Below are 25,683 nucleotides of genomic sequence, written 5' to 3'. Positions count from 1 at the left end.
TTTTCTCTGGGTACATGCCCAGTAGTGGGATTGCTGGGTCATATGGTAATTCTATTTTAGTTTTTTAAGGAACCTCCATACTGTTCTCCATAGTGGCTGTATCAATTTACATTCCCACCAACAGTGCAAGAGGGTTCCCTTTTCTCCACACCCTCTCCAGCATTTGTTGTTTGTAGATTTTCTGATGATGCCCATTCTAACTGGTGTGAGGTGATACCTCATTGTAGTTTTGATTTGCATTTCTCTAATGATTAGTGATGTTGAGCAGCTTTTCATGTGCTTCTTGGCCATCTGTATATCTTCTCTGGAGAAATGTCTATTTAGGTCTTCTGCCCATTTTTGGATTGGGTTGTTTGTTTTTTTAATAGTGAGCTACATGAGCTGTTTATATATTTTGGAGATTAATCCTTTGTCCACTGAAGAAACTCAGTATTTTGAGAGAGTCTCCTGAGAGAGAATCTCAGCATTTTAATGAAATGCAAAAGATACCATCGATTAACTCAATCAACATACCCGACTAATATGCCTTCATGTACTGCAGACAGGAAAACTAGAAACTGCTTTTCCAGATTCCCTTGCAGCTTGGGTTCCAAAAGTGATTTAGAGTCTGCCAATCAGGTGAACTTAGAAGAGACTTGAATTCAGAACTGAGTTGAATGGAGCCTGCCAAGAGGCAGGCTCCCACTATGCCGGTGTGGATCATGGCAGAGGCTACAGGGTTCTCTGGCTTTAATGTCCTGAGCAATCATGGCAGAAGCAGCAACATTCTGGGGGCTGGGAGTTATTCCCAGCAGCTTGGTCCAGAACTGGCTCCACTGAGTTAAAAGTCATCTACTACATATCTGGTAATTGATCACTCTCCACTTAAATAGTGAAAGTGGATTCTGTTGTCTGCAACTGAACCTGAACCACTACTGCACCCTGTTCCTGTGCTGGGTGACTTCCTATCCAAGGTCTGTTTCTCTGCCATCCCATCTCTACCAAGGGATTGCTCAGGGGGTTGATAGTATTTTGAGTCACTGAATTAGTTTCAAAATGGTCAGGCTTTCACAGCTGGATGAACAAATACTGCTAGCATCTCTAGCCATTTTCCCTGGTCCTTTTCCTCAAAAAAGGGAAGGTAACAAATGTTAAGAACAAAAACATAAAAGTGCAAGCATTTGGCCTCCTATGGTAGCCTCGTGATATAGCATGTCATGAGACTGGTAACCCTGGGGTTTCTCACCTCTATTATAAATAGCATTTTTGCTAATTGTTTTTTTTACACACCATCTTTCCCATCAGAAGGTGAGATCCTCAAGGAACAGGAACAGCATTTCTTTCTCAGTTTTGTATCATCCGTGCCTAGCACAATGTCTGGCACACAAGAGTAACTCCACAGATATTTTTCACCAAATAAATTACTGATCAAATCCTCTCTAAGAAGCTCACTTGAAACAGCTCTTCACTAGTTTTTCCTGCACACCCCAAATGTCAACAAAAGTACTAAAACCAAATCTCTCGTGAGATTTCGTGAATCTAGTGTTTCTTGATTCGTAACAAGTTTGTTGGTTGTGAAATAATTTTAAAGTGTTGAAATAAGGAATTAGTCTCAAAGCATTAGGGGGAAATTTTAAGCACATCTAAACCTATGTAGAGAGAAAGCTTTCTCAAGTATTAAGTCATCTGTATCTAAAACTTACAGACACACTGTTGGGACATTCACTAACTGTCATCATTAGCCCTGTACACACAATTGTCTATCTTGGACCCAATTAAACCCCAGCACAGCTTGTTTCCTTCATGGTTTTGGCAGCCACCACCATTTGCCCAAAAGTCATACTCACTAGATTCCTTGCCCTTTGACCTGATTCTCAGACCAAAATGCCCCATGAAAACTACCAGACACGTGTAGCCCTGGACACTTGGTACCTGTCCCAGTTCAGATGGGACTTTCTTTTTATCTCAAAACATTTCCTCCTTGGCAAAGAAATTGTTCAACCAATAAGTACTTACCAAGGAGTCCCAGAAAAGTGCTCGACACATGACAGCTACACGAATTTCCATCAAATAAGAAGGGCTAGGTAGGACACAGATGAAGACCACGGATTCTGAAACCAGACTGCCTAATTTTGTGTCCTGGCTCCGCTTCCTAAGATTGAACAAATTACTTTGCCTCTCTCTGCCTCAGTTTTCTCACCTGTAAAAGTGGGGTGATGATAACAATAGTACCTGGTAGAATTGTTGTCAAGGTAAATGAATCAATATACGTAGGACGGGACTTGGTATACAGTAGGTGCTCAGTAAAGGCTTGCTATTATTAGGAGATAAGATAACTGCAGTAACCAGGTGCTCGAGGTGGTGCCGCTGGACTGAGAGTAAGGAAAGTTAGGGGCCCATGATCCTGGGCTTGACCTCATTGAACTCCCACCGAGAATCTCCGCAAAGATGTCAAGATCCCCCCACGGAGGTTCAGAGAGGGCCCACATCACACAGCAACTATGCCGTGGTTGGTGGGGAGGCGTGCTTGGCACCTCCAGGCAGGTGCCCGTTCAACCACACGCCTGCCTCTCTCCAGGGACCATCAGGGACTGGCATCCCTGGAGCGGCCAGGGAGGATTCCGAGAGCAGGGCCCTTACCAGCTGGAGGTTGGGAAAGAAGAGGTGAGACTCTAGGGAATGAGGGGAGGATAACCTGGAGCTGCTGTGGTATGACAAGTCCAGCCTGGGCAAGCGGTGGAGACAACACAGGTAAACCTGGCCATTAAGCAGGAAAGGGTGTGGATCTCCCCTGCAGGAATTCGCGTTCGGAGCTGTAGCAGCTGCGGAGCCAGGAGGTGTGGAGGAAGATTGCTCAGGCATCTTTTTCGAAGAGGGGAAGGAAGCCCTAACGAGAAGCCCTCCGGCTCAGGGAAGAGGTGTGCCGACGGGCGGGTGCCGAGCTGCAGGAACCTTTGCCCCCGGAGCCGAGAGTGCCCGGCCCGACCTGGGTGTCGGCGTGGACCATAGGCCCCGGGGACACGACCCGCTAGGGATGTCTTTGTCCCAGGAGCCAGGCAGCCGGCCAGCGGGGGCAAATTAACCCCTGGAGAGCCCGACGGTTGGGGGTTGGGGTCTGGGGACGACCCTCGGGGCGCGAGCCCGCTCCTTCCTCGCACCCCGCCCTCCCCCCGGGCCAGAGGGCCACCAATTCCCACCTAATTGTTGTTTGGCCTCCGAGGAAAGCGGTTCTATTTCTCCTCCTGGCCACAAATGCATGGGGATGAGGGCGAGGATGCATGCCCGTAAAATTTATTTCGAGCAAGGTATCTACCGGGAGCCTTAATATGATGAGTATTCAAGAGAGAATACATTAAGGCTAATGTATGCGGGGAGGGCGGGCAGGGGAGTTTTAGAGGCTTGGAAGCTGAGGCAACATCATACTTAGGAACAACACTAAAAGCAGCAGACAGCCATTTCTTTCGACCTCCAGCTTGCAGGGGATGTGTCCGGCAGGGACAGGCTGGGCTGCCCACACTAGGGGGTCTCAGAGAGAGGCCCTGGGACCCAACTGGGGGTCCTTGAGTCTGGCAAAAACGTAAGAGACATACTAAGGGTGCTTTTTAAGTTAAAAGAAAACAAAACCTTTCCCACTGTATTCCACTGTAGATTTTGAGAGAGAGAGCATTTTTAAAAACAGAGATAATGTAGAAATGGTTTAAGAGACCCACAATATACCTATAGTAATAGTAAAACCAGGCTCCAAGAGCCTGTTATAAACTGTGCCAGGTCCTAAATGTATGTTTCCTCGATCCGCACAACTTGGTGAGGGAGGTGTTATTATCCCCAATTTACAGATGAGGAAACTGAGCCTGGGAGAGATCAAGCAAAGTGTCCAAGGTCCCACAACGGGGGAACCAGGATTTCAACTGGGCCTGTGTGCGAGATGGGCTCACCCAACCCCAGAGCTGGAGGGTCTGAGACATCACCCCACCTGGCTGGTTCTACCCTGTCACTTTATGGAGGGTAAATGGAGGTGGCTCAAAGCTGCTCTGTGTGCAGTGACAGGAGCAGATGAGCCACTGGCCTCTGGTGCTCCCCAACAATTAGGCAAATGGAAATGTCTGAGGGACAGATTTCCATCCTTTGCACAGAGTATGCATGTGTTGTAGGGGACAGACACCTAATGCCCAAGGAGGGCTGGCAGTGGGAACCCCTGTCCGGCTGATCGCCTCCACCCAGCTGCAAAGTGCCAGCTTGTTGATGGCGTCTGTCAAGTTCAGATTCATCCCTGCCTGTGAGGGGGTGGGGACCTGTGAACTCAACCCCACACTTTAGGAGACGGTGCTCCATGTAATTATTTAGATGAAAGAAATGTGTGAAATATGAACGAACTAGAAAATTTTAAAGAGCAACAAAACAAATCTTTTTTTAACCTACAATAAATTATGATTTTTAAAAAATAATTTAGAGTCTGAACAGAAGTTATATAGGTTTCCTAAGAGAAATAAAGTCGTAACCAAAATTTCCAAATCCCTAGTAAACTCAACTTATTCGTGCAGTATTTGATATCACGAAATTTTACTTTAAAAACTGGAGTTTAAGCAGATCCTTGCAGTCACTAAGACAGCATTTGATCTAAAAACTCAGTTTCTGATCCAAGGAGTCGTTTCATTTAAAATGAAAATTTTTATCTTATCTGCAGGAAAGTGTTTTGTGGTGATGGTCTCTGCTGGGGCTCTGCAGAGGATAAACCCAGGCATGAAAAGACAGCAACATCCCTTGAACAGGCAAGGAATCTGTGGAGATGCTGGACCACACAGTACAATACACTCCCATCTGCAGGGCCATCCACCAGCACCCAGGAGAGACACGGCCCAAGGCACAGACCTAAGCCCACAGGGAGAACAGCTGTGTATACACAGCTATCCAAGCAGACACCATCACACACACTCACACAGACACATACACAAGTCAGATGTACACACATTCACACATACTTACAACATACACAAAGACACAACACAGACATAATCACATATACACTCAGACACACAGAGGAAAACATAATCACAATTAGAGATACACTGAGACATACACATACATAGACAAAGGCACCCACACATACCACATTCACTTAGACACAAACGCACCTGCACATATTCACATCTACTGAGACATGCATATTTAGCACACACACATACTCATATGTACACACACATATACCACAGATACTAACACACACTCACACATGCACACAAACACATGCACACACATATCCTGATACAAGGGCTAAGGCATTGTGATTCCAGGAAAAAGCCAATTCTTCTGAAGTCAAGCTGTGTCTATGGAAAGGAAGCGATCTCCGAAATGAGGGAGCTGTCCAACTCTGGAGTGGTGGGGAGAGTGGGCAGTGAGTGAAACAGAAAACTAGGGGGAACTAGAAAATTTTGCTCAAAGACCTTTTGGGAAAACTATTGAGGGAATTTGAAAGTTTTCAGTTCTGTTAAGAGTTTAGATCTTCAAATTTTTAGGTCTGCCAAATGGTTTACAATAAATCCCAGGCCAGATTTTGAGATTCTGATTCTACCATGTATGTGATTTTGGACAAATTGCTTAACCTCTTTGAGCCTCAATTTTCTTATCTGTAAAATGGAGATAATAACACCAGTCTCTGGGGTTGTGGTGTTGTGTGATCATATCAGTTAATGAGTATAAGACCCTTAGCCCCGTAATACATTTGTCCAAGCTCAATGGCCAGCTCCCTTCTCCCTTTTCCTGACCAGCCACCAGCAAGATGGATTTATATATTTAAAGTGTATCAAAATTATTTCATGCTTCTTTATGTCCCAATATAATTTTCCCACCGCCCCCTCCAAAACACTCAAAACTCTCCTCCACACCCCTAGTTCTAAAGCATCTGGAAAATGTACAACCCTTTCTAATCAACATTATCCCAGAGTATGAACAGCAGATAATGCAACATTACAAGATTCAGTTTTTTTGGAATAAAGAAATCTGTCAGATTCTTTCTTCCATAGAATGAGGGCAAATTTGCCAGACCTTGGTCCCCTCCCCACATGTGAATGGTGAGAGTGGGGCGGTTAGGACCACCAACTGCCTGACCTCACTTCACTTTTGCTGTAATGTATTCAGGTAAGAAAGGACTGAGTTCATATTAACATTTGGGGCTTCTAGTATTTTTCTTAGAGACAACTAAATGCCCAATGGTGAAGTAACTATTTCTTATTTGATATGAAATAACTAAAAACACTTTGCCTGTAGCCATAACCTACTTCTTCATCAAGAAAGCTTATAAAACACACAACGTGATGTCCAGCCCTCAAATCACCTGAGTGCCCTAGTGGAGGTACAAGGGGCTTGTTTTTCAGAGTGGCCCATCAAACAATGGACTCTGTTTTAAATCCCCAAATTCCTCCGTTAGTGAAGTTTCAGAAAGCTGGGAAGTGGAAGAGATCAAAGGTCTGATGTGGTCTGTGGTAGATCAAATTGCCCTCAGCCCTCTGGTGATATAGCATAACTATTGTGCATTTTTATTCCCCACTCAATGTTTCTTCATTTCCAAGAAACTGCTCTCAAGGCACCAGGGGCCACCATGAAACATTTCAGAAATGGTTTGTGTTGGTCTGATCGATTTTAATTCTTTGAAAAAGTGTGCTTTCTGTCTCTTTGGTCACAGAAGATGAACAACGTGAGGAAAAACATTTTTTTCCACTAAAGAGACTAAAACTAGAACCAACATACTTGACGATGACTTCTAAAATGTATTTAAGAAAGTGTACCTTTCCGGGAAAGTGGTTTAGAATTTCAGCTATTTCCATTGCACTCATAATGCAAGTGAATACTGTAATATTTTAAAGACAGGTATTCTGTACTGGTCGGAATAGTGTTCAGAACAGATTCACATTTTGTAAAATTTGGACTTTGATGGGCCGCTTTGGAATCCTGCAAGACATTGCTTTTTCACTACCTTTTGGACAAATAGAGTTCTTCTTTTTGTTTCACAAACAATTTGGCTTGACAGCCTAGTGCCCAGGAAAAGGTTTTCCTTGCTTCCTTCTGGATAGGGAGCTGGTCCAGCGGAGATGCTTCCAGGGTTCCCCGTTTGCAGACCCCACAGTGCTCCCTATCGGCTCGGCCATCCCCTTAAGACACCCAGGAGCACTCCAGCCCGCGGAGGGTGACTCCCCCTGCAAAACGGAACCGTGATCTTCCTCTTTAAGTTCACCAGCACTTTGAACTTTGTCAAGTACTTGCAAATCTGCAAGCTCATTTACTCCTCCTAGAGATCCTGAGAAAAGTGAACCTCTAATCTACATTTAAAAGGGTTTCCCTTAGGGTACACAGTTGGGGGCCAAACTAGGGCTGGAACCCTCTTTTTCTCTGGGATAGATTCTGGGCCTGACTGAAGACCAAGGTTTCCAACTGTGTTCACCAAAGCCACCTCTGTCTGGTGGGTTTCATCCCAAATCCTTTCGCTGGTAAGTAGTTTTTTTGAACTCTGTCTTAAATAACATTTGGCCAATGTATGTTTCCAAAACTACACAATTTTATTTATTTGTTAAGTTTTTTTTACTGACTACAAAAAAAGCCAAATGGGGCTTTAAGGAAACACACATATAATTGAAATATTATGCAAATGTTTTTCTTGGAATTCTCTAGTCCTTCCCCACATAGAAGGGGGAGAAAAATTAACGGCAGACAATGCTGCTCTGTTACCTAAGGTTCTCTGAGTAAGAAGGAAGATGGTTTTGAAAAGGCGGGTTGGGAAAATAATCTCAGTGGGGGCTCCTTGATTTCGTCTGGGAATGACTAATTCTAAAGTGTGTCAACATAAAGCCACAGGACATAAGTATGACACCAGGCCTGCCTAAACTCATACCTAAGTTCTGGAATATCCAAATCTAAGAATTATAACAGAGGTACAGTTAAATTAAATTAATTAAAAGTTCTGTTATTCGATACATATTTTAAAAATAAAACTTTCCAAATCAAAGTCACTGCCATCACCATTGACAATAAAATCCTGTTTTCTGGTCACAACTCCCCTTTTAAATCACCTGCTAACTGTGACTGAAGGAACAGAGGACTGAGACCAAGGATGGAGTTTATATGACAAATCATAACTAGATGGGTCTGGTTTTTTTCCCCCTCCTGGCTCTTTATTTGCTCTTTCCCTATTAAAGACACTCCATTTTTATTGAACAGCTTAGGGTTTCCTTATTTATATGTTCCCTTATTCTAAACCAATGTATCTTGAAGAGCCCATAACATAATTTTCCAAAATGTTTTCATTAACTTTCTCTTAAGGGATCTCAATAACCTAGTAAGAATAATCTCATAAACAACACAGCTGAAGCGTAAAATTCCAATATTAATTCTTTTAAACTTAAGGATAAGAGGTTTATTGAACTTTGTGATGGTGATGGCAGCATTAAATATAGTAGTAATCTGGGCCAGCCACAAAAATATTGGGAAAAGTAAAACAAACAAACAACAAACAAACAAAAACACTGGTATCACATTTAAGGTAAATTAGAAGAAGTCAGAAAATCCTTTTCATATCAGAAATGATCACGCCTAACGTTCTATTTTCCCTCCATTTCTCCTCCAGAAGCCTTCCCACCGCGGGTCCTATTTGTTTCATTTGGTGGTTTGACGACCCTTTGAAAATCTCCTTTGTTCTTCTGCTTAGCTCAAAAAATAGTAACCTCTTCAATAAAAGATCAAAAGTATCCTGGAGACAATTTTGATGTTACCATTTTAAGGCTGAATAACATTTTAATAGGAGGAGTCCCATAGTCAATAAAATAAGAAATGTAAACATATATTTGCAGGTATAGAATTATCTTCTAGATTATATACTGACACAGAATTAGTAATCTTCAGTAGGATATTGAATATTCTCAGTAATTGCAAATAAAACAGAAAAATCACATTAAACAAATCCATGACAGTCTATGGAAATGCCGTACACATCTATTTCCACTCCATTTTTCACATTTAATCATTGCTAAATCTCCACAGCGTATTTTTCTGATGTCTCATTCTGTGGCAATATTCCACATGTTTGGCAACCGGTCCCTCATAAGAAGAAACTTTCAATTAATTTGGCCGCAAGTTTTCTCTCTATTAAGCTATTCCCAGAACCAATCCCTTAACCCCCTAACATTATAATGAAAACAAATTATACTTTAAAGGCATTTGGGCGTGAGATGCCGCAGTAAAACATCTGTGACTAGACCCAGATTGACAGAGGGAAGGGGAGTGGGGCGATCTGAGAAAAGAAATCCACCAAAATAACAACAGGGGTTAGGAGTTGCCTCCCAAGATGATTTTCCAGTCCGCCACTAACACAGTTAACGCAAAGTACATTTTCCAAGGGAGAATCAATTTCAATTTTGCCAATTAAACCCAACCTGTCCACCTACCCCCAACTGCAGTGCCTCAGAATGGTTGATCTGTGTTCCATTTTGATCAGGGTTCCGTAAAACTGAGGACTAAAACAGGTAAAACCTCACAGCGGCATGTGAGGTTTTCTTCCTACAGCAAACAATAGCCCAGCTCCAGGGCTGCTTCTGGTTCTGGACCCAGAAACTGCTCTTCCCTCCCAGGCCTCCTGGGAACACAGTGAGAGAGATGGATCTCACCTCTCTGTAGCTTGCTGGGCACTCAACCCCCAATGGCACCCCGGTGCTCAGAATTCCTGCACAAACCCATGCTCCTCCCCGCAAAGATCTCACAAAGGAAAGAAGGAAGAGACAGAGGAAGGAAGGGATAAAGGAAGAAGAGAGAGAGAAGGAATACAGATATTCAAGCCACGATGGAATTTTACTAAAAACAGTAGACCCTGTTCGCTCGCACTTGGGTTACAGGCATTGTTAACAACACATTCCAGGAAGGGAGGAAAGGCAGAAAACCATTACAAAAGTAAGCCCCACCCCCAGCCATCTCGGAACCCAGCAATCTATATACAGTAATGCATCTGGTGCTGCCATAGCAAACTGCTGTTTCAGTCTGTCTCCAACCTTAGGTTTCCCAAAGTGGGTAAGATTACTCCTTGCGTCCACTCAGCAGCTAAACTGGTTCCAAGTCTCTCTGCATTCCAAAGCTTCTCAGCCCGAATCCTGATAAATTTCCCTAATGGCACAAGGTCCCTCCATCCAACTCCACCAACCCTCCCCCTCCACAACTCCTTAATTTGGAGAAGATTAGTTTCCCAGGGAAAACCACACGATAGCCACCATTACTGACTAAATCAAGAGGCTCGAAGGAGATTCCTTAACAACGTGATAGAAAGAAAGGTGAGTCCCTGTTAACTAATTTCCCAATCCGGATGACTGCAGGTGTGACTGTCTCCCTCCCCTTCCTCCGCGGCAGCCCTCCCAGCGCCTGAGTCTCTCTGGGTTCTGTCTGCTAATGCGGTGCTAAGTAATCACTAATTGACTGTAGCACAGAGTGAAAGGACACTAAAATCCGAGGCAAAAGGGAAGTGTTAGGACAATGGAAATATTTAGGACTTGAGGCTGTCTACACCTGGTCAGCGGGGTCATCAGGTCACTGTTCAAAATCCAAGACGCCCCTGTGGGCTGTGTTTTGTCTACTCAATGGAAAGCCATTGCTTTGCCGGTTTCCCGCCTGCCTCGACCCCCACCTCACCTCTAGGACTCGATTTTTAAAAAATCGACCCTGGTATTTGGTCGCGTAGGCGGTCCCCAAGACGTCTTGAGGACTCACGTTGCTCTAATCCCCAGAGCGTTCAGCCTACATTCTTGTCTTAACCCCGCTTTGTTTTCGGCGTGTCAAGAGGGAGGTACAACTAGCTTTGGTATTCCTTCCTTTAACTTCCGCCGCTCCTGGTTTCATCCCGCCCGGGGTTTTGCTAGTAATTCTTCTTCCTGATTAGTTTCACCCTTCAGAATCCTTTAAAAGACATTCGCCCTGGCTTCTTTAAAAAAAAAAAAAAAAAAAAGGTCTCATCCGTGATGAAGCCAACCGCTGAGCCCCAAAGAGTGAAGCCTGCGCTGAGTGCCAGGCCAGCCGCGGCTTCCTCTGTAGGATGGTGGGTGCAACCAGCGACCCGCTCCATTTCTCCCCGGGCACACAGTGTTACCAATTCCCTCCCCATGTCGAATTTAATTTACAACAACGGCTGCGCAGGTACAGACCTCGTCTCTCTTGAGCCTGCCACATTTCAAGCGCTCTTCAAGTTCCGCTGAGCGCTGGGAGCCCAGACGAGAATGCGGGCAGGGCGCGCGCAGCGCAGGGACCCGCCAGCTGCCTCCAGGCTCTGTGCCGGAGGAGCCGCTCCCAAAATGTGAGAACAGCTTTCTAAGGGTTAAAAAGTCACGGAAAGACTTGTGCCGCCAGCGTAGGGGGTTAATTTTGTCTTCCCAAATTCTTGGTGCGAAACGGGTATGCGCAAGAAAAGAGCTTACTGTCTCCGCTCTCTGGCCGCGCTCCCACCTGCCGCGCCTCTTCGCGCGAAAAAAGTCTGCCCGGCTGCAAACAGGTAGGAAACTGGTTCCGGGTTTGGCCAATCCCAGACCACTAGGGATAATAAACTAGGAAGAAGAACGGGCAAGGTGGACGGTGGGAAAGGGCCAAAGAGCAGAAATGCCTAATGCGCCGCGCGGTGGCCGTCCCTCTTTTGCCCACTGCGCAGTTGCGACCTTCACTCGGGGCGGCTGGACGCGGTGCGTGCGAAGCCGGCTCCGCGGGAAGGGCCGCCCTGTCCGCACCTGCCTCCCCTAGCGAGCCCTCAAAAACCCAGGGCGCGCGGCAGGCTCGCTCAGGACCTTGCGCCGCCCATAGGCGCGCAGCAAACGCTTTTGGATGCAATTCATCGTCAGTCCCCCGGGCCACCCAGGCCGGCGCCTGCCCGCGGGGCGGAGGAGCTCTGCCCTGGTGGCGGCAAGGTCACGCAGGTCGCGCTCCCAGACCCGAGGACGCCGCTCCCGCCCGGCCCCGCCTGGCTCTGGTTTTCCGCGAGGATGGACGGCGACCGAGCGAGGAAACCACTCGAGTTAGGTCCTGTCTCCTCTCTTCAGTCCCGACTTTTCGTCTTACCTAGACACGGACATGGGACCGCTCAGTGCAGACCTTCGCCCCTCACCCGCCCCACCTGCCTGCTCTTTGTCCTGGTTAAATCGTTAATTCCTCTCCCTGAGCGCCCTGAGTCTGCGGCTTCCCAGGCGGGCTCCCCTCCGCCCTCTCTGCCCTCTCCGATCTAGGCAAGGGAACGAAGGAGGCCGGAGCCAGCGCGCCCCTCGGGCGCCCTCGGCCTCCCGCCACCCCAAGCGAGGCACGGCCGCAGTCACCCGGGTTTCTCCAAACTCCCTCTGGCTGGTGCGTGGCTCTGGCCCGACGCTGGGACGGGATCCTCACAGTTGGAGAATTTGAATCCCCAACCCGCGAGGCCCGAATCTGCCGACGGGGACAGCCAGTCTGACCTTTAAAAGTTGGCCCGCCCCTGACAATATTTTTGTGACGCGGGGAAGGAGGTTTGTGGCGTCGGGGGCTGCTGTTTGGATATCTGTACTGGAATCTGATGGAATTTCAATCTCTATATTTTTTTCCGTGTTTTTTTTTTTTCCTGGCACCACGAGAAAAGACAGGAATGGGAAGAAGAGCAAATCCCTGCTCTATAGTTTGAGAGAACTGCCCACCGGGAAGTGAGTTCACTCCACCCTTAAGAAATGGCCCGCAAGAGGATAAGGTCGGGGACGAGGATTCTAACGCGACCAGTGCAGGGAGCCTCACCCCACGCAGGAGCGCCAGGAAGGGAAGAAAGGGTAGTGAGGCGTCCTGAGGGGTCCTTCGCCCAGATCCTGCCAAATACAAAATCAAATGCCCTTTCCCCACAGCTTCGGGGTTCACATGAGCGCAAGACAGATCTTTTAGGAGACAAGGAAGGGATGGGAGACGCCCGGGCTGGCTTCTCATTTACCACTCCCAGCCTGGACCCGGCGAATCACTCCTTCCTCCCGCGGGGCTGGCCTGCTCCCTAGCCAGCATTCCGGGATGTCCGTTGTCCTTTCCTGTGAGCCCCGGGAGACTACGTGTGAGATGGACCAAAACCGAGGGCAAGGGGCGGATAAAACGCCCACCTCCCTGGACGTCCCTCACTATTCCCAAACGTCTTGGTCAGCAAGAGGGGCCGACAGGACCCAGGTGCGTGGGGGAACTGCTGGATTCGGGGAGGAGAGAGGTTCGGAGGAGGCTAAGAGGCCAGCGCACCCAGCGCTGCGTTAGGCGCTGTGGGAACTCGGACCTTGGCAGCCCTGGGGGAGGCAGCGGGGACGACCCCGGACAAAGGCAGGTGTGCCGGAAACAAGAGAAACCAGCCACCCTAAATCGTGGGCCAAGTAGCTGGGACGCATCAGTTTAGGACGAAGTCCTTTTTTGAACCTATCCACTGGCGCCCACAAAACAAGGAACTCTGCGCGTGCTGGATGTGACCCCGAGGGTGTCGAAGGTGTTGCCTCCTGCAGAGCACTCCCACCACTCAGAGCAAGGAGCCGGGGTTCGAGTTCCTTAAAAAACACAGACCTGAGGCGGCGGGAGGGGGGCTGCCCCGCCCACCAGTCCGCGCTTTGGCGGGGCGCGGGGTGTTCTATTTCTCTACCCAAAGTTGGTCTCGGATTGCTCCCAGCCTCCTCCCTCCGGATTCTCCCGAGCTTCTTGCTCAGGCCTACGCCCCTCAAACGGATAAAGACCCCCGAGTTTGTCCGGAGAAGCCCCAGCCAGGCACGGCCCGATCGGGCGACCCAGGGGCTCTCGGAGCGGGAAGGCCGGGACCCGCTCCGCAACCTCTGCACGGAAAAGCAGAAGGCCAGCAATCGCTTCAAAGACCAGGCCACCCAGGAGCGAGCAGTGTCGGGAGGCGCTGTGTGTGGGGGGCGTACAGGGTGTAAGGAAGAAGGCCACCAAAAGAGAGAAATGATTACATAATTTGATAACGTTTTCCTGAAGGGAATGCGCCTCACCCATCCCTCCAAAGCAAAAGACTATACTGGATTCCAACCCCTAAAACACCCCTAGAGGCCAGGACACCAGAGGCACTGAGGTTGGGGAATCTCTAGACCTGCGCTGCCAAGTGCTCCATCTGTGGTGGCCCAGAGTGAAGAAGCAGAACCTGGTGGTGGGGTGGCGGGTGACCCTTCCAGTTGGCAGGTTGGAGGGATTCCTGCGGGAGAGCCTTTCTGTTGTCTCCTCCACTACCAGGTTTAAACACCCACAGCCGGAGATTAACCCCTCTTCCTCCCTGAGGCCCAAGGGCATGTCCACCACCCCCCCATGGAATTCTTAGGCTACTGGGTCCGATGCCCCAAGAAAGAGAATGATCGGGTATATGTGCCAGAGGCGACCAGTCCCCCAGTGCCCAGCACCAACAGCTTAATAGCCAGAAGCCAGATCTGCTGCAATGGGGGAGGGTAAAATCCACACACATCCCCAAAAGGAAAAAAAAAAAGCTGATCCCAAAGCCTTCAGGGATTGGTCCCCTAAATTTTGGCCAGTGCCTCCTCCAACCCAGGCCACAGAACCACGGCAAGACAAAAGGAAGGTCAGACCAACCCCTCCTGGTTCAGCCTTGCCTCACTGGACCACCCTGGGATGAGAGTCCCCTTCTCTACCTCATTAAGTTTTCCACAGTTCCAACCCAGACGCCGAGGCCTGGCGAACTGTAGCTCTGAAGGTGAGTTCTAGGCAATTTAGGAAATCGAGTTCCTGACGACAAAATCAAAGCTGTCTCTGAGTAAGAAAAACGAAAAGTGAGACCTTCTGAGAGTGTGTCCTGCGCATCCAAAGAAAGGCTGTCAGAGCAAAACCCACCGTCTTACATTGCGGTCCTAACAGAGGCCACCTATGGACCACAACTATTAAAGCACAGCTGTATCGGGTAACAAGGACATGAGTCACACACACCTGCGCCCACTCAACACTCCCCTCACTCGCGCAAAGGTACAATCAACTTAAGCTGCAGCACCTTTGCCAGGGTTTGTGTTCGTGCAGGGGCTGACGATCCACTCCCTCCTGCCCTCGGTGGGCTGGGGTAGTAAGGAGTCAGTGAATCCCCAATGCCTTCCACAGATACATCTTAACGGTAAATTCCCCAAGGCACAGCGCAGACTTGGAACTGTTTGCCAACAGTTGACAGAAAAAGATACAAAACATAGCTGTAGTATATAGTCAAGGAACAACCTAAGTAGGTTTGAGTGAAGCTATCCTCTTCTAGTCCCCTCTCACAAACTTCCCAGGAAGTCGCGGGGTAGGGGTGTGAGGGGACAGACACGCTCGCCAGCCTGCCTTGGAGGTACTGCTGGGGCAGAAACCATGTCATGGAGAGCCGGGGCGCAGGAGGGCGCGCTGCTGCGCCCTAGTTCCTAGGTAGGCACCCTCCGTGGATGAGCCGGTCCTTACTTAAACTTCAAGGATGTAGCTACCGGTCCACTGAAGAAGTCGCGGGCGGAAGCACAGCCCCTTGGCGAGCGGAGTGAGGGAGCCCCTCTTCTCTCTACCGTGCCCAGGGGCTTTCCGCAGAACCCGCGAGCCTGCGGGGCAGGGCTCACGCGGCGCCAGCCAAGCGAGCGCGACGCCACGGGACCTGCTCTGGCCTCCGCACAGACTCTCCACCGAAGACCTCGTTCACCAGCAAGGAACAGAGAAAATTCTCACTGGGAAAATCCCTGCGCGCGCGCGCACACACACACACACACACGCACTCACCTGAGGATAAACAAGCCCCGAGCTCCGGCCGCCTTCCTAATTTCGGGGACGGGAAAGAAAGCGCCCGCACACCCTTATCTCTCTCCTTTCGAATCTGAACCATACTGAGAGCCTGCTCTCGCGTGCGCCAAGGCTGTACCCCGAGTTCACAACTTCGTCCCGGTGCTTCTCCCTCCCTTCATTCCTCGGCTAGCTGGAATATGGCGAGTGGACTTCCTCACCAGGAGCCGGCAGTCCCTGGCGGCGCAGGCGGCGGGCGCCGCGGGCAACAGCGGCTGCGGACGCACCAGGCGCGCACGCCCTGCGCGCGGGGACAGCGCGTGTGGCCTGGGCTTCTGCGCCGCCAGCCCCGGCGGCGGGGGACGCGCTAACTTCCCGCCAGCTGGGGTGAAGTTGCACTAGCGGTACTGCGAGCTTTGACCGTAGCCCCCTCCCCCGGCGGGGGAGGAGGGTTTGGGGGACCACCCCAGCGCTTAGGCCTGGCCTGCAGCTCTTTCCTCTGGTGTCTGTCCCCAGACAGCACTCTCCCCAAGGCTCCTAGAAAAAACATGGGCTGGGGATGCGGGGTTCGGTATCCCTAGGCTCGCCTCAAGCACCATCCGGGAGGCTTTCACTTTCGGCCCCCAAAAGCCAAGGGCCAGGCCCTTCAAACGCACTCTAGCTGGTGCCCCTGCCCTGTGACCGCCTCTACGCCCGGGCCGCCGGCCCCTCGCCCCGCCCGTCCTCTCCGGTCCAGGCTACGCGCAGCGTCCGGCCCGCCCCAAACCGGCCAAAGCTGCCGGCCGTCTCGTTATCAAATTAAGTCAGCGAGAAAGGGGGGTGTCTTACGTTGCATCGGCACACCAAGCATCTCCGGGAGCCCCTTGACAGCCCCCTCCGCGGGGACAGCTGCGCTCTGCATCATCTCCGAGCGAGAGCCAGCGAGTCGCAGTCTACGGAGATTTCTCGTTCTCTCGCTCAAGCTGGATTCAGAAATTTGAAAATAATAAAAAACCCGACCAGACCGCCGAAGTCACGGTGGAAGCCGGACCCTCCGCCTCTACAGGAGGATTCCACAGGCTGCCTGGCCCCCTCCCCCCGCCAGTCCTCAGTCTGTTTCAAATCCCTTTGATCTCGCTCTCCCGGGTTGGTGCACATCCCGGGTTGAGGAGACGCTGTTGCTGCAGCTCTGGCTTTTTTCCCCTCCTCCCTCCCCCCGCCCGCTTCTCTCCCCCTCCCCCTCCACCCTTCGCGTGCCGGCCGCCCAGGAGGCCGCGGTCACCCAGGCATTTTGATTCATTCACACTGCAGGAACGGCCGTGACGTCGCTTTCCGCAGGGAGGCCCGCCCTTCAGCCAAGCCCCCCACCCAGCAGCGAGCGGCGGACCCAGGCCCGAGTGGTGGTGCTAGCGCCCTGAGAGAGGCCGGCCGGGCAGGAGGGCCGGACCGCATGGAGCGGGGCGGGGCCTCACGGGCCGTTCCCCCTGCTCCCCGCGGTGCGGGCTAGCGCCCCGTGTATAAATACTGCAGCTGGCTCGGCCGCGGCAGCAGGTGGCCCCGGACGGCCGCGTCTGGGGCTCGCAGGTTTCCCTGGATCCTCTCGGGGTTCCGGCCTCCGCCGGCGGTTCGTGTCCTCTCCGCCCCTCCGTTCGAACCAAGGGGCGGGGAAGGGCGGGGCAGGCGCTCCGGAGGCCTGGGTCGCAAGGCGGTGTCTTCCAGTCGCGCTCTTTTGGTCCCGGGCTTCTCTCGGGCGGACGGAGCGTGCTCCGTAACTAGATGACTCCATCCTCCTCCTCCTCCTCCTCCTCCTCTCCTCCGGCCAATTCCTTTCCCGCCGGCGCTTCCCAGCCCTTGCTCGCTCTCCCCCGCGTCTGGCTGAGGCCGGGCCAGGGACAGCCAGTACTCAGCCTGGAACGCGCGAGTCACGCAGCGGGCTGCGGCGGGCCGAGGAGAGCAGCCAGGGTCTGCGCACGGAGGTGGCAGGGCGCGGGCCCCCGGTGCGCGCCCCCGCACGCCACGGCCTGCAGCCCCGAGTCGGCTCCTCGGTCCTTCCCCGCCCCGTCCCGACTGCTCTGCCTGCGTCCTCTCAGCTTGTCCTGCCCTCGGTCCTCAGAGACCGCTCTGCCTCAGCGCTGCGACCGCGGGCGTTTTGAACAATTCCCCACCTCGTGTGTGCGGGGCGGCAGCGAGCACACCACCCCAGGGGCTAACCAGCAAAGGCGTGTGTGTTGTTAACGGTATTTACCACACACACACACACACACACACACACACACAGAGCAATTCTCAACGCGAGTTCCTGGAGGAAATAAAACAGAAGGCCCACCGCTGGGACAGGTCTCCGCCGAGGTTTCCTCATGCTTCATCAGATTCTCTACGCCGCCTGACCGGCAGACGCGAAACACCCATCCCCCGGACCCGGCGGCTTTCTGGATCCCAGAGCTCGCGACACCGCCACTCGGAATTCGTTCTAGAGATGTAGACATATGTGTAATCCCAGCATACTGGAGTCCAGCCCGGGTGGGAAAGGGAACTGTGTGCTCTCTCCAACTTTCCAGCGTGTCCCCTGCTTTTTCTCCTGGTGTTGTCCCCAAAAAGGGGACACCAGGGTTGGTGAGGGACAAGCATGAGTGTGGGAGCGGATGGCATGGCTGTCAGCGCTTAGAATTTGTTTTCAGTGAAGTCACAGTGACTTCTATGTGACCTAGTACTGGGTTGGCATCATCTCTTGCCCTGTTTACCTGCGAGGTAACTCCAGGGCACAGGAAAAAAGCCAAGAACCCGGTGACATTTTCAGTGTTTACCAAAATGTTTTCTACAAAAATTTAGCTAGTAAACAAACACGAGGAAATGCCAGCCTCATTAAGAATCAAAGACAAGAAAAACAAAGCATCGTAGCACTTACACCTTTTTTGTCTGTTCAATGAGTAAAGGGGGGCGGATGGTAGAATTCAGTGCTGGTGAAGGTTATTTGATACTGCTACTCTCACAAATATTGTTGGTGTGCTTATAAGCTCTTAAATTCGTTTGGAAAGCAATTAGGCAATATGTATCAAACCCATAAATTTTTCATACCCTTTAGCTCATGAAATTCCACTTTTGAGTGTCTATTCCACAGAAATAATAAAATTCGAAACAAGTTTCATACATGAAGTTGCTTATTACAGCATTACATTTTGGAGAAAAATAACCTAAAAATCCAACAAAAGAAAAGTAATATACAATTATTGAAACTAATTATGAAACCTAGCAACATGGAAATGCTTGTGAAATACTAAATTTTTTAAAAAGCAGAATGCACTATTGTATGATTATAAGTATGTAAAAATGTTAAAGATAAAAGCAGTGATAATCCCATTGTTGGCTAGGGTGTGGGGAAATTAGAAAACAGTTTCCTGGTGGGTATGCAAAGAGGGACAATGTCCTCTGAGGGCATTTTGGCAATATCTTTTATAGCCCAACAGTGTGATGGATTTGACCCAATCCATACAAAAATTTGTCCACAGTAAATAATCAAGAATATTTATAATGATATAGTTGCAAGGACGTTTAAAAAAGAGAATAACCTGCATATCCAACAGCAGGGGATTATTAGAGTATATAAAATGGAATGATACAGTCATTAGAAAATACAACACAAGAGTAATAATGTAGAAAAGTGTTTGAGATTTATAAGGAAGTGAGGGAAAAAAGAGAATATGAAGCAGTATGAACTTTAGGATAATTATTTTTTAAAGAAGCGTAAATAGAAATATATATAAATATAAAAGTGGTTACCTGTACATTATAATTTTTATTTTCTTCTTTTTGCTTTTTTCAGTTTCCTCAATGAGCACGTTATTTTATAAAGTGGAAAAAAACTAATAAAAGTTGTTTTCAAAAACACAGGACAAACTGGAAGGAAATATATCAGAATGCTATTCAGAAGTACATTATGGAAAATAGTATACTAGGGAGATGTATTTTATGAAATTTTTTCTTTCTTCTCTTTTTCAGATTTACTGTAAAGTTGTTATATGTTTTCAGTAATATCCGTAAAAGATAAAATATTTATATGCAGTGAAATATAGAGCATATGTGGTAATTATTTTTATAATTTAATATTACATTTTTAAAATGCTCTCTGCGGCTCCTACTCCCCTGATATGAACCTGCCTGGGTCTTGCCCTCTTCCCACTGCATGTCACTAAGTCATTCACTGGGTGAGGGGCAGCATTACTGTGGTGGAGACTCTCCTGTGCCTAGGGCTGGTTCAGGGGATGCCACTTTCAAGTCTATCCAATGGCAGAGGAGCCCTGGGAGATCCGTTTGGCTCTCAGTTCTTGACCTTGTGAGCAACTGCTCCCCCCGCACCCCTCTGTGTTCCCACATGTACACGCAATGTAGCTCCACGAATAAATGCCCTTGTTACATTCCTAAACTTTTCTAGAGGTATTTGCCTCCTGGTATGAGCTCAGTCCCATTCCCAAGGTCTTCCACTAATATCTACATCTGTCGAGGTATTTCACTTTCTTCCTGGGGCCTTAGCCTTCCCATCTAATAATGAATCCCCAATAAAAATCTTTCCTTAAATGTATTTTTTAGTGCCTGCTGCTGCTGCAGATAGCGATAATGATAACAACATAACAGCATATGGTGGTAATAATAATGACCAACACTTATGGAAAGTTTAAAACTGTGTCAGGCACCAGGGTAAGTGCTTCTACATGTATAATTCCACCTATTATTCACAACAGTTCAATAAGTGGTATTGGTGGATGAAAAAACTGAGGTTAACAGGGGCTAAGCTTGTCTCTACCCTCCACAGAATGGAAGAATGGCTGATTCCCACAGAAGGCAGATAATCTCTACTGTGGAATAGACCAGGAAGACCATTGGGGTGCATCTGTTCGGACTTAAACCTCTGAGCTGACTCAGGGCTTTTCCCACTGAAAGCTGCCCATGGCTGGCCAGTGACGTCACAGGAGCAATGGTCCTCAGAGCCTCCTCAGACCTGTGCCTTCCAGCTACAACCCAATGGGAGGGTGGGTACCAGAGGATGGCCTGGTGGTGATGTGGCTTTCCCCAGGTCTAAGTTCTGTCAGGGTGTTGGTCAATAACCAGTAAGAGTATCTGGTACTTTCTGGACATTTACATATTACATTTCTGGGAACCAAACCCAACATGTCAGTGGATCCAGTTCTAAGGGAAGAATCTCCAGAATTCAACTTAAGAAAATGATTAAAGCTTCCATTCGTCTTTACATTTTACAAAGTTCCTCCACATATTTTATCTCATTTGATCTTCATAATCATGCCTGGGCTTGGGTATGATTATCAGGAAACGGAGAAGTTAAGTGGTTTGCCTAAGGTCACACTGCTAATAAGTTGCAGAGTCAACTGGAAATTAAATCCAGCCTTTGACTCCCAATCTGGTGCTCTGTCCACTCCGCACAGCAGACTTGTGTGTCTTCTAACCCTTGCACTTTAGGAACTTCACAGAGTGGGCAAGTTCACCCTCAGACACCGGGAATCCTGAGGCCCAGTCCCTTTCTCCACTGAGGGATGAATTCGCTGCCTCTGCTCCTTGTCACCCCATCTCCAATTATTTCCTCCTGTCCTTATTCCTCTCAAACCCTCTTTTATCATTTGCATTTTGAAACTGTTTCCTTAATTATTCTCCTGCTGTTGGAATCCTGCTCCCCCTTGTCTTTGTGGCATCCTTTGATTTATCTCTGTCTGGATAACAGCTCCCCGATTCTCCTTGGGGAATTCAATTTTCATTCATTTTTCTGCTGGGCTAGATTGATATAGACCCTCTGCCCCGGTCCATATTAGTCATCCCAGCAGAGAAAACCAGGGAGACAAACCCTAAGCCCAGTCCCTGGGGAGTCACTGTCTTGTTCGGGGAGCCACAAGGAGTTCTCCAATGAAAGGACAGGGGCCTTTGCTCTTCTCCATCTGTCCACCCAGTCCTCCCAGTCATTTGTCACAGGCCCCTTTTGTGAGCCCCCCACTTTGTCATTTGTCTCCTTCTCTTCCCAGAATCTTCCAGGGATCTCTCCCCGCTGGGATGCCGATTAGTTACTGCTCATCTGAAACCTGCCCTGTGTCCTTGACACAGGAATTTAAGGGACATGGAAAAGAGATGGTCCTGTACTTGGACATCTAACTCTTAAAATGAGATTATGAGTCAGTAAGTGGCTGAGAAACGGAATAAGTAAAGGGCACTGGGATCCTTAGAGAAAGAAGGAAAGTGACAAAAGCTAACCTTTATGTCGCCGGCACTGCTCTAAGTGCTCCGTATATGTTAACTCATTCAATCCTCACAAATCCCCTGAGGCAGGAACTATTATTATCCCCATCAGATGAAGAAACTGAGTCAGCACAGAGAGGTCAAGTGATGTGCCCAAGGTTGCACAGGTAGTAAGAAGTGGAGCCAGGGTATTGTCATAGGTAGTCTGGTTATATTTCTGCCAGCACCATAAAGTAAATTTTATTTGAAGGTTCCTGGGCATCGCCAGGTGGTGGGTCCACACAGAATACATTACCTGGCAAGGCCAAATCCTCAGATCCACCTGTGCAGCTATCGTACCCCATGGCCTATGTGTATGGGGAGCAGAGGAATGAATTGGGGAACTTGGTTTCATTCTAATCTCAGGGTTCATTCTTTTGATTTCCTATCAAAATTCTAGAGTATTTTAGGTTATTTCTTAATTCATGCATTCACTGAACATCTATTGAATGCCAGCTTCTGGCTGGACCCTGGAAGACAATGACCGGGGTGTCAGGTGCAGATAGCCCGTAGCCTACTCTGCTCCAGGATTCCCAGCCTGCCGGTGACATAGTGTCAGCAAAGTTCCCCAGGTGCATCTGCCTTCCTTGTGCTGGGAGGGACTCAGAGACTGGGTTAGCAGACATTTGGGTTCTAGGCTCAGGGTACCTGCATTCAAATCCCAACTTGTGTACAACCTAATTGGGGTAACCGTTGGAAGTTTCCTTGCTTTGCCTTCTCAATGGCTAAATAACAACAGTACTGTCCTCACAGATGGTCACCTGAAGCACCTAGGGAGCTTTTCCCTAGAAACGCTGGCTGGCATCATTATTGTACCCCCTCTGTAGTATTTTGCCTGCTTTTCTTTCTCTTGTTTTATATTTATGGGAGAGGCAAGAAACTCTCTTGGAACTTTCAAGCAAAGACTAGAACTTGGGAGCTCTTCTTTCCTAAAAATGTTAGTTGGGAGAGAGACCCATGATTGGTTTGTTTTCCCCCTTTTGGAGGCGGAGGAGACCCCTACTCTTACAGCATGGTTACAAGCTGAGGTCAAGGTGCCTAAATTACTCCTTGGTGAAATTTTAACCATCTTGTGAAAAGCTCCCACTCCACTATGGAAACAGGCAGCTTTTGTACCAAGCAAAGGAGACAGGATGGTACAGCTGGGTGGTGGCTGGGAGAAGGGTTCCCTGCAAATAGCCTTCTGATGCAATGGGTCAGACCATCAGGGCTCCCTTGACACCTAGGGCAAGTTACTTAATCTTGCCAACTTCTTTCCTCAACTGTAAAATTGGGAAACGCCTCCCCTACATTGCAGGGTGCTTGTTGGATTAGAGATAATGCACATAAAGCCCAGAGCCCTGTGCTCAACACACAGAAGGCAATCAGATGTCATTGTGGTGGTTGTTAAGAAGGTGACCCACAGTCGTAATCAGTAACTGGGCTCTGCTCTTTCTGCATCCTTCCCCGAACAGCCTCTCCATGGCACACTGAGATACTTGATGCTATATCTTCTCTTCAGAAGAACTGCTCTGCCCACACAACCTGCAATTATGCTCTCTTTGCCTTTGTTTTTAAAGTTGACCTAATATCCAAGTTCATTTAAAGAAAGAACTTGGAGTCCAGATGTTGCACAGCTGACACCCTTTCTCCCTACCCCATTTCCCTCTTCAGTCTCCAGGACTCAGGGGCATCCTGAATCCAAGAATGATTCAGTGACCAACATTTTTGTGGTGCTCTATAGCTGGTTAAGGGCCTTCCCACACCTTTCCTCACCCAAGCCAGGTAGGGCCCATCGTAATCCGACCACATTACCGATGAGGAAACAGTGCAAAAATGTGGGGCTGTCTACACTACCATACCAGGGCCCACTCCCAGAGCCTCTAACCTGATGATATGTTGTCTCAGCTTCTAAGGAGGAGGCTATAAACGGGGAGCAGGAGGAAGAGGGGTGGGAAGTCCAGCCTGGATCCATTTGAAAATAGCTGCAGGTGTCAAGGCTAACCTATAAAACAACCCTGTCATCATCTCGGCGAAAGAATTTTTACTGGAGGAACTTAACTCAGCAGTTTCCTCTCAGGAACTGACTTACAACCAAAAAAACATGAATGTGCCAGATGTGGGCAGAGGTGACAGGAGAAAGGCCAGGGTAGGGGTGGAGTTCATGTGAGAAGTGGTGAGGCGGGGGTCAGACTCCCGACCCCGAGACCAGATGGACTTCAGTTTCGCTGACTGCTGGAGGGTGACCCACTCTGAGCCTCCACTTACTGACTGGTACGTGGAGAGTGCTAGTATTGTCACAGGAGGGCTCCAGCTGTTAGCACAGGGCCTGGCACATGGAAAGTCCCCCACAGATGCCCGCTATTGTGAGTGTATAAGGACGAGGAACTTCTTTTACTTCTCTCACTGCTCGGCCATCTCCTCTCTTCACAGCCCTGGTTCACTGGGAAGGGGCCTGCCCTTCATCACCAAAACTTTCTGCCTGCAGTGAAGGGACAAAGACATACTGTGACTATGGCCATTTTGGATGGTCAAAGAAGAAATACTGAGAGCTTTGGGGGGCAAAGGATTTCCCCAAGACCTCACCGAGGAAGCATTCCATAGAAGACATAAACCCTGGCTCTACTCTACCTCTGAGCTTGGTGGCTGTGAGAAGTTGCACTGTCCCAGCCTCTGTTTTCCTGTGTTAGCTGGGGATGATAATACTCAGATAGTTCTCCTGAGAAGGGGTTGTTGGGGATCATATGAGATCATATGAAAAGCCCCTGAAGCAAATGTTCCGTGAAAGTTCATTCTACTCCCCCGTCCCTGCACACGCAGGATCCTCGATTTACAGTGTGCGTAACTCACCTGGGAGTTTTGTTTAAATACAGATTCTGATTCCGCAGGTCTGGGACCTGAGATTCTACATTTCTAACAAGTTGCCAGGCCACGCCCTTCCTGCTGGCCTGTGGGCGCCGCTGTGTGTGGGCATGCTCTAGGGCACCGCTGTCCAATACAGAAGCCGCTAGTCACATGCGGCTACTGAGAAATGTGGCTGATAGGAAAAGAAATGTGCTATAAATGTCAATTGCATGTTGGATTCTAAGACTTAATACAAAGAAAAGAGTGTAAAGTGTCTCATTAAGATTTTAGAAAATTTTATTACATGTTGAAATGCTAATCTTTTGGCTATATTAGGTTAAATAAAATCGTTTATTAATTTCATTTCTTTTTTCTAGTTGCATGGCTACCAGCAAACTTAAAATTACTCAAGTGGCTGGCATCATATTTCTGTTGGACCGTACTGTTCCTGGGCATTTTGACCTGGCTGTACTGTGCTCACACACACACACACGCATACAGCAGTCCCTTTTTTCCCCCCTTAGAACCTAGCACATTTCCTGGCTTCGAGTAGGGGACTGATAAGCATTTGCTGGTGCATGAGTGGGGAGGATGCCCACAAATGGAGCCCCATGAGAGATGGCCCCGCACGCTGGTGAAGAGACCTCAGCTGCAGCAGGGAGCCAGCGGGGCTGAGCAGGTGGCTCTGCCTGAAGAATGGCCATCTCCCCCTTGCAGTTGACCCTGACCTGCCACCCATCCATTCTCCGTCATCCTCGGCCCACCCTCTGCTCTTTTCAAGGCTTTGATGGCAAAGAAAAAGGAATTCTAGTGTTCCCTCCCCAGGGCTCGCCAGATAAAGAAGATGGTCACAGGGTCGCCTGAATCCAGGGACCAGTCTGGGCCCCGCAGGCTTCCTGC

General features: G+C 49.0%; 1 protein-coding gene across 1 annotated transcript in view; it reads right to left on the bottom strand.

Moving 5' to 3' along the window:
• The window catches only part of LHX4 (LIM homeobox 4), a 42,507-nt gene extending 25,895 nt beyond the window's left edge, over window positions 1-16,612 (bottom strand). Inside the window, exon 1 of the mRNA XM_067714527.1 lies at window positions 16,537-16,612. Within this exon, the coding sequence (XP_067570628.1) occupies window positions 16,537-16,612 (76 nt within the window). The remainder of the gene's footprint in view (window positions 1-16,536) is intronic.
• Between the last annotated feature and the right edge of the window lie 9,071 nt (window positions 16,613-25,683).

This window comes from Pseudorca crassidens, chromosome 2 (genome assembly GCF_039906515.1).
Source record: "Pseudorca crassidens isolate mPseCra1 chromosome 2, mPseCra1.hap1, whole genome shotgun sequence".
Classification (NCBI taxonomy): domain Eukaryota; kingdom Metazoa; phylum Chordata; class Mammalia; order Artiodactyla; family Delphinidae; genus Pseudorca; species Pseudorca crassidens.
This window is presented reverse-complemented; position numbering and strand designations above follow the sequence as displayed.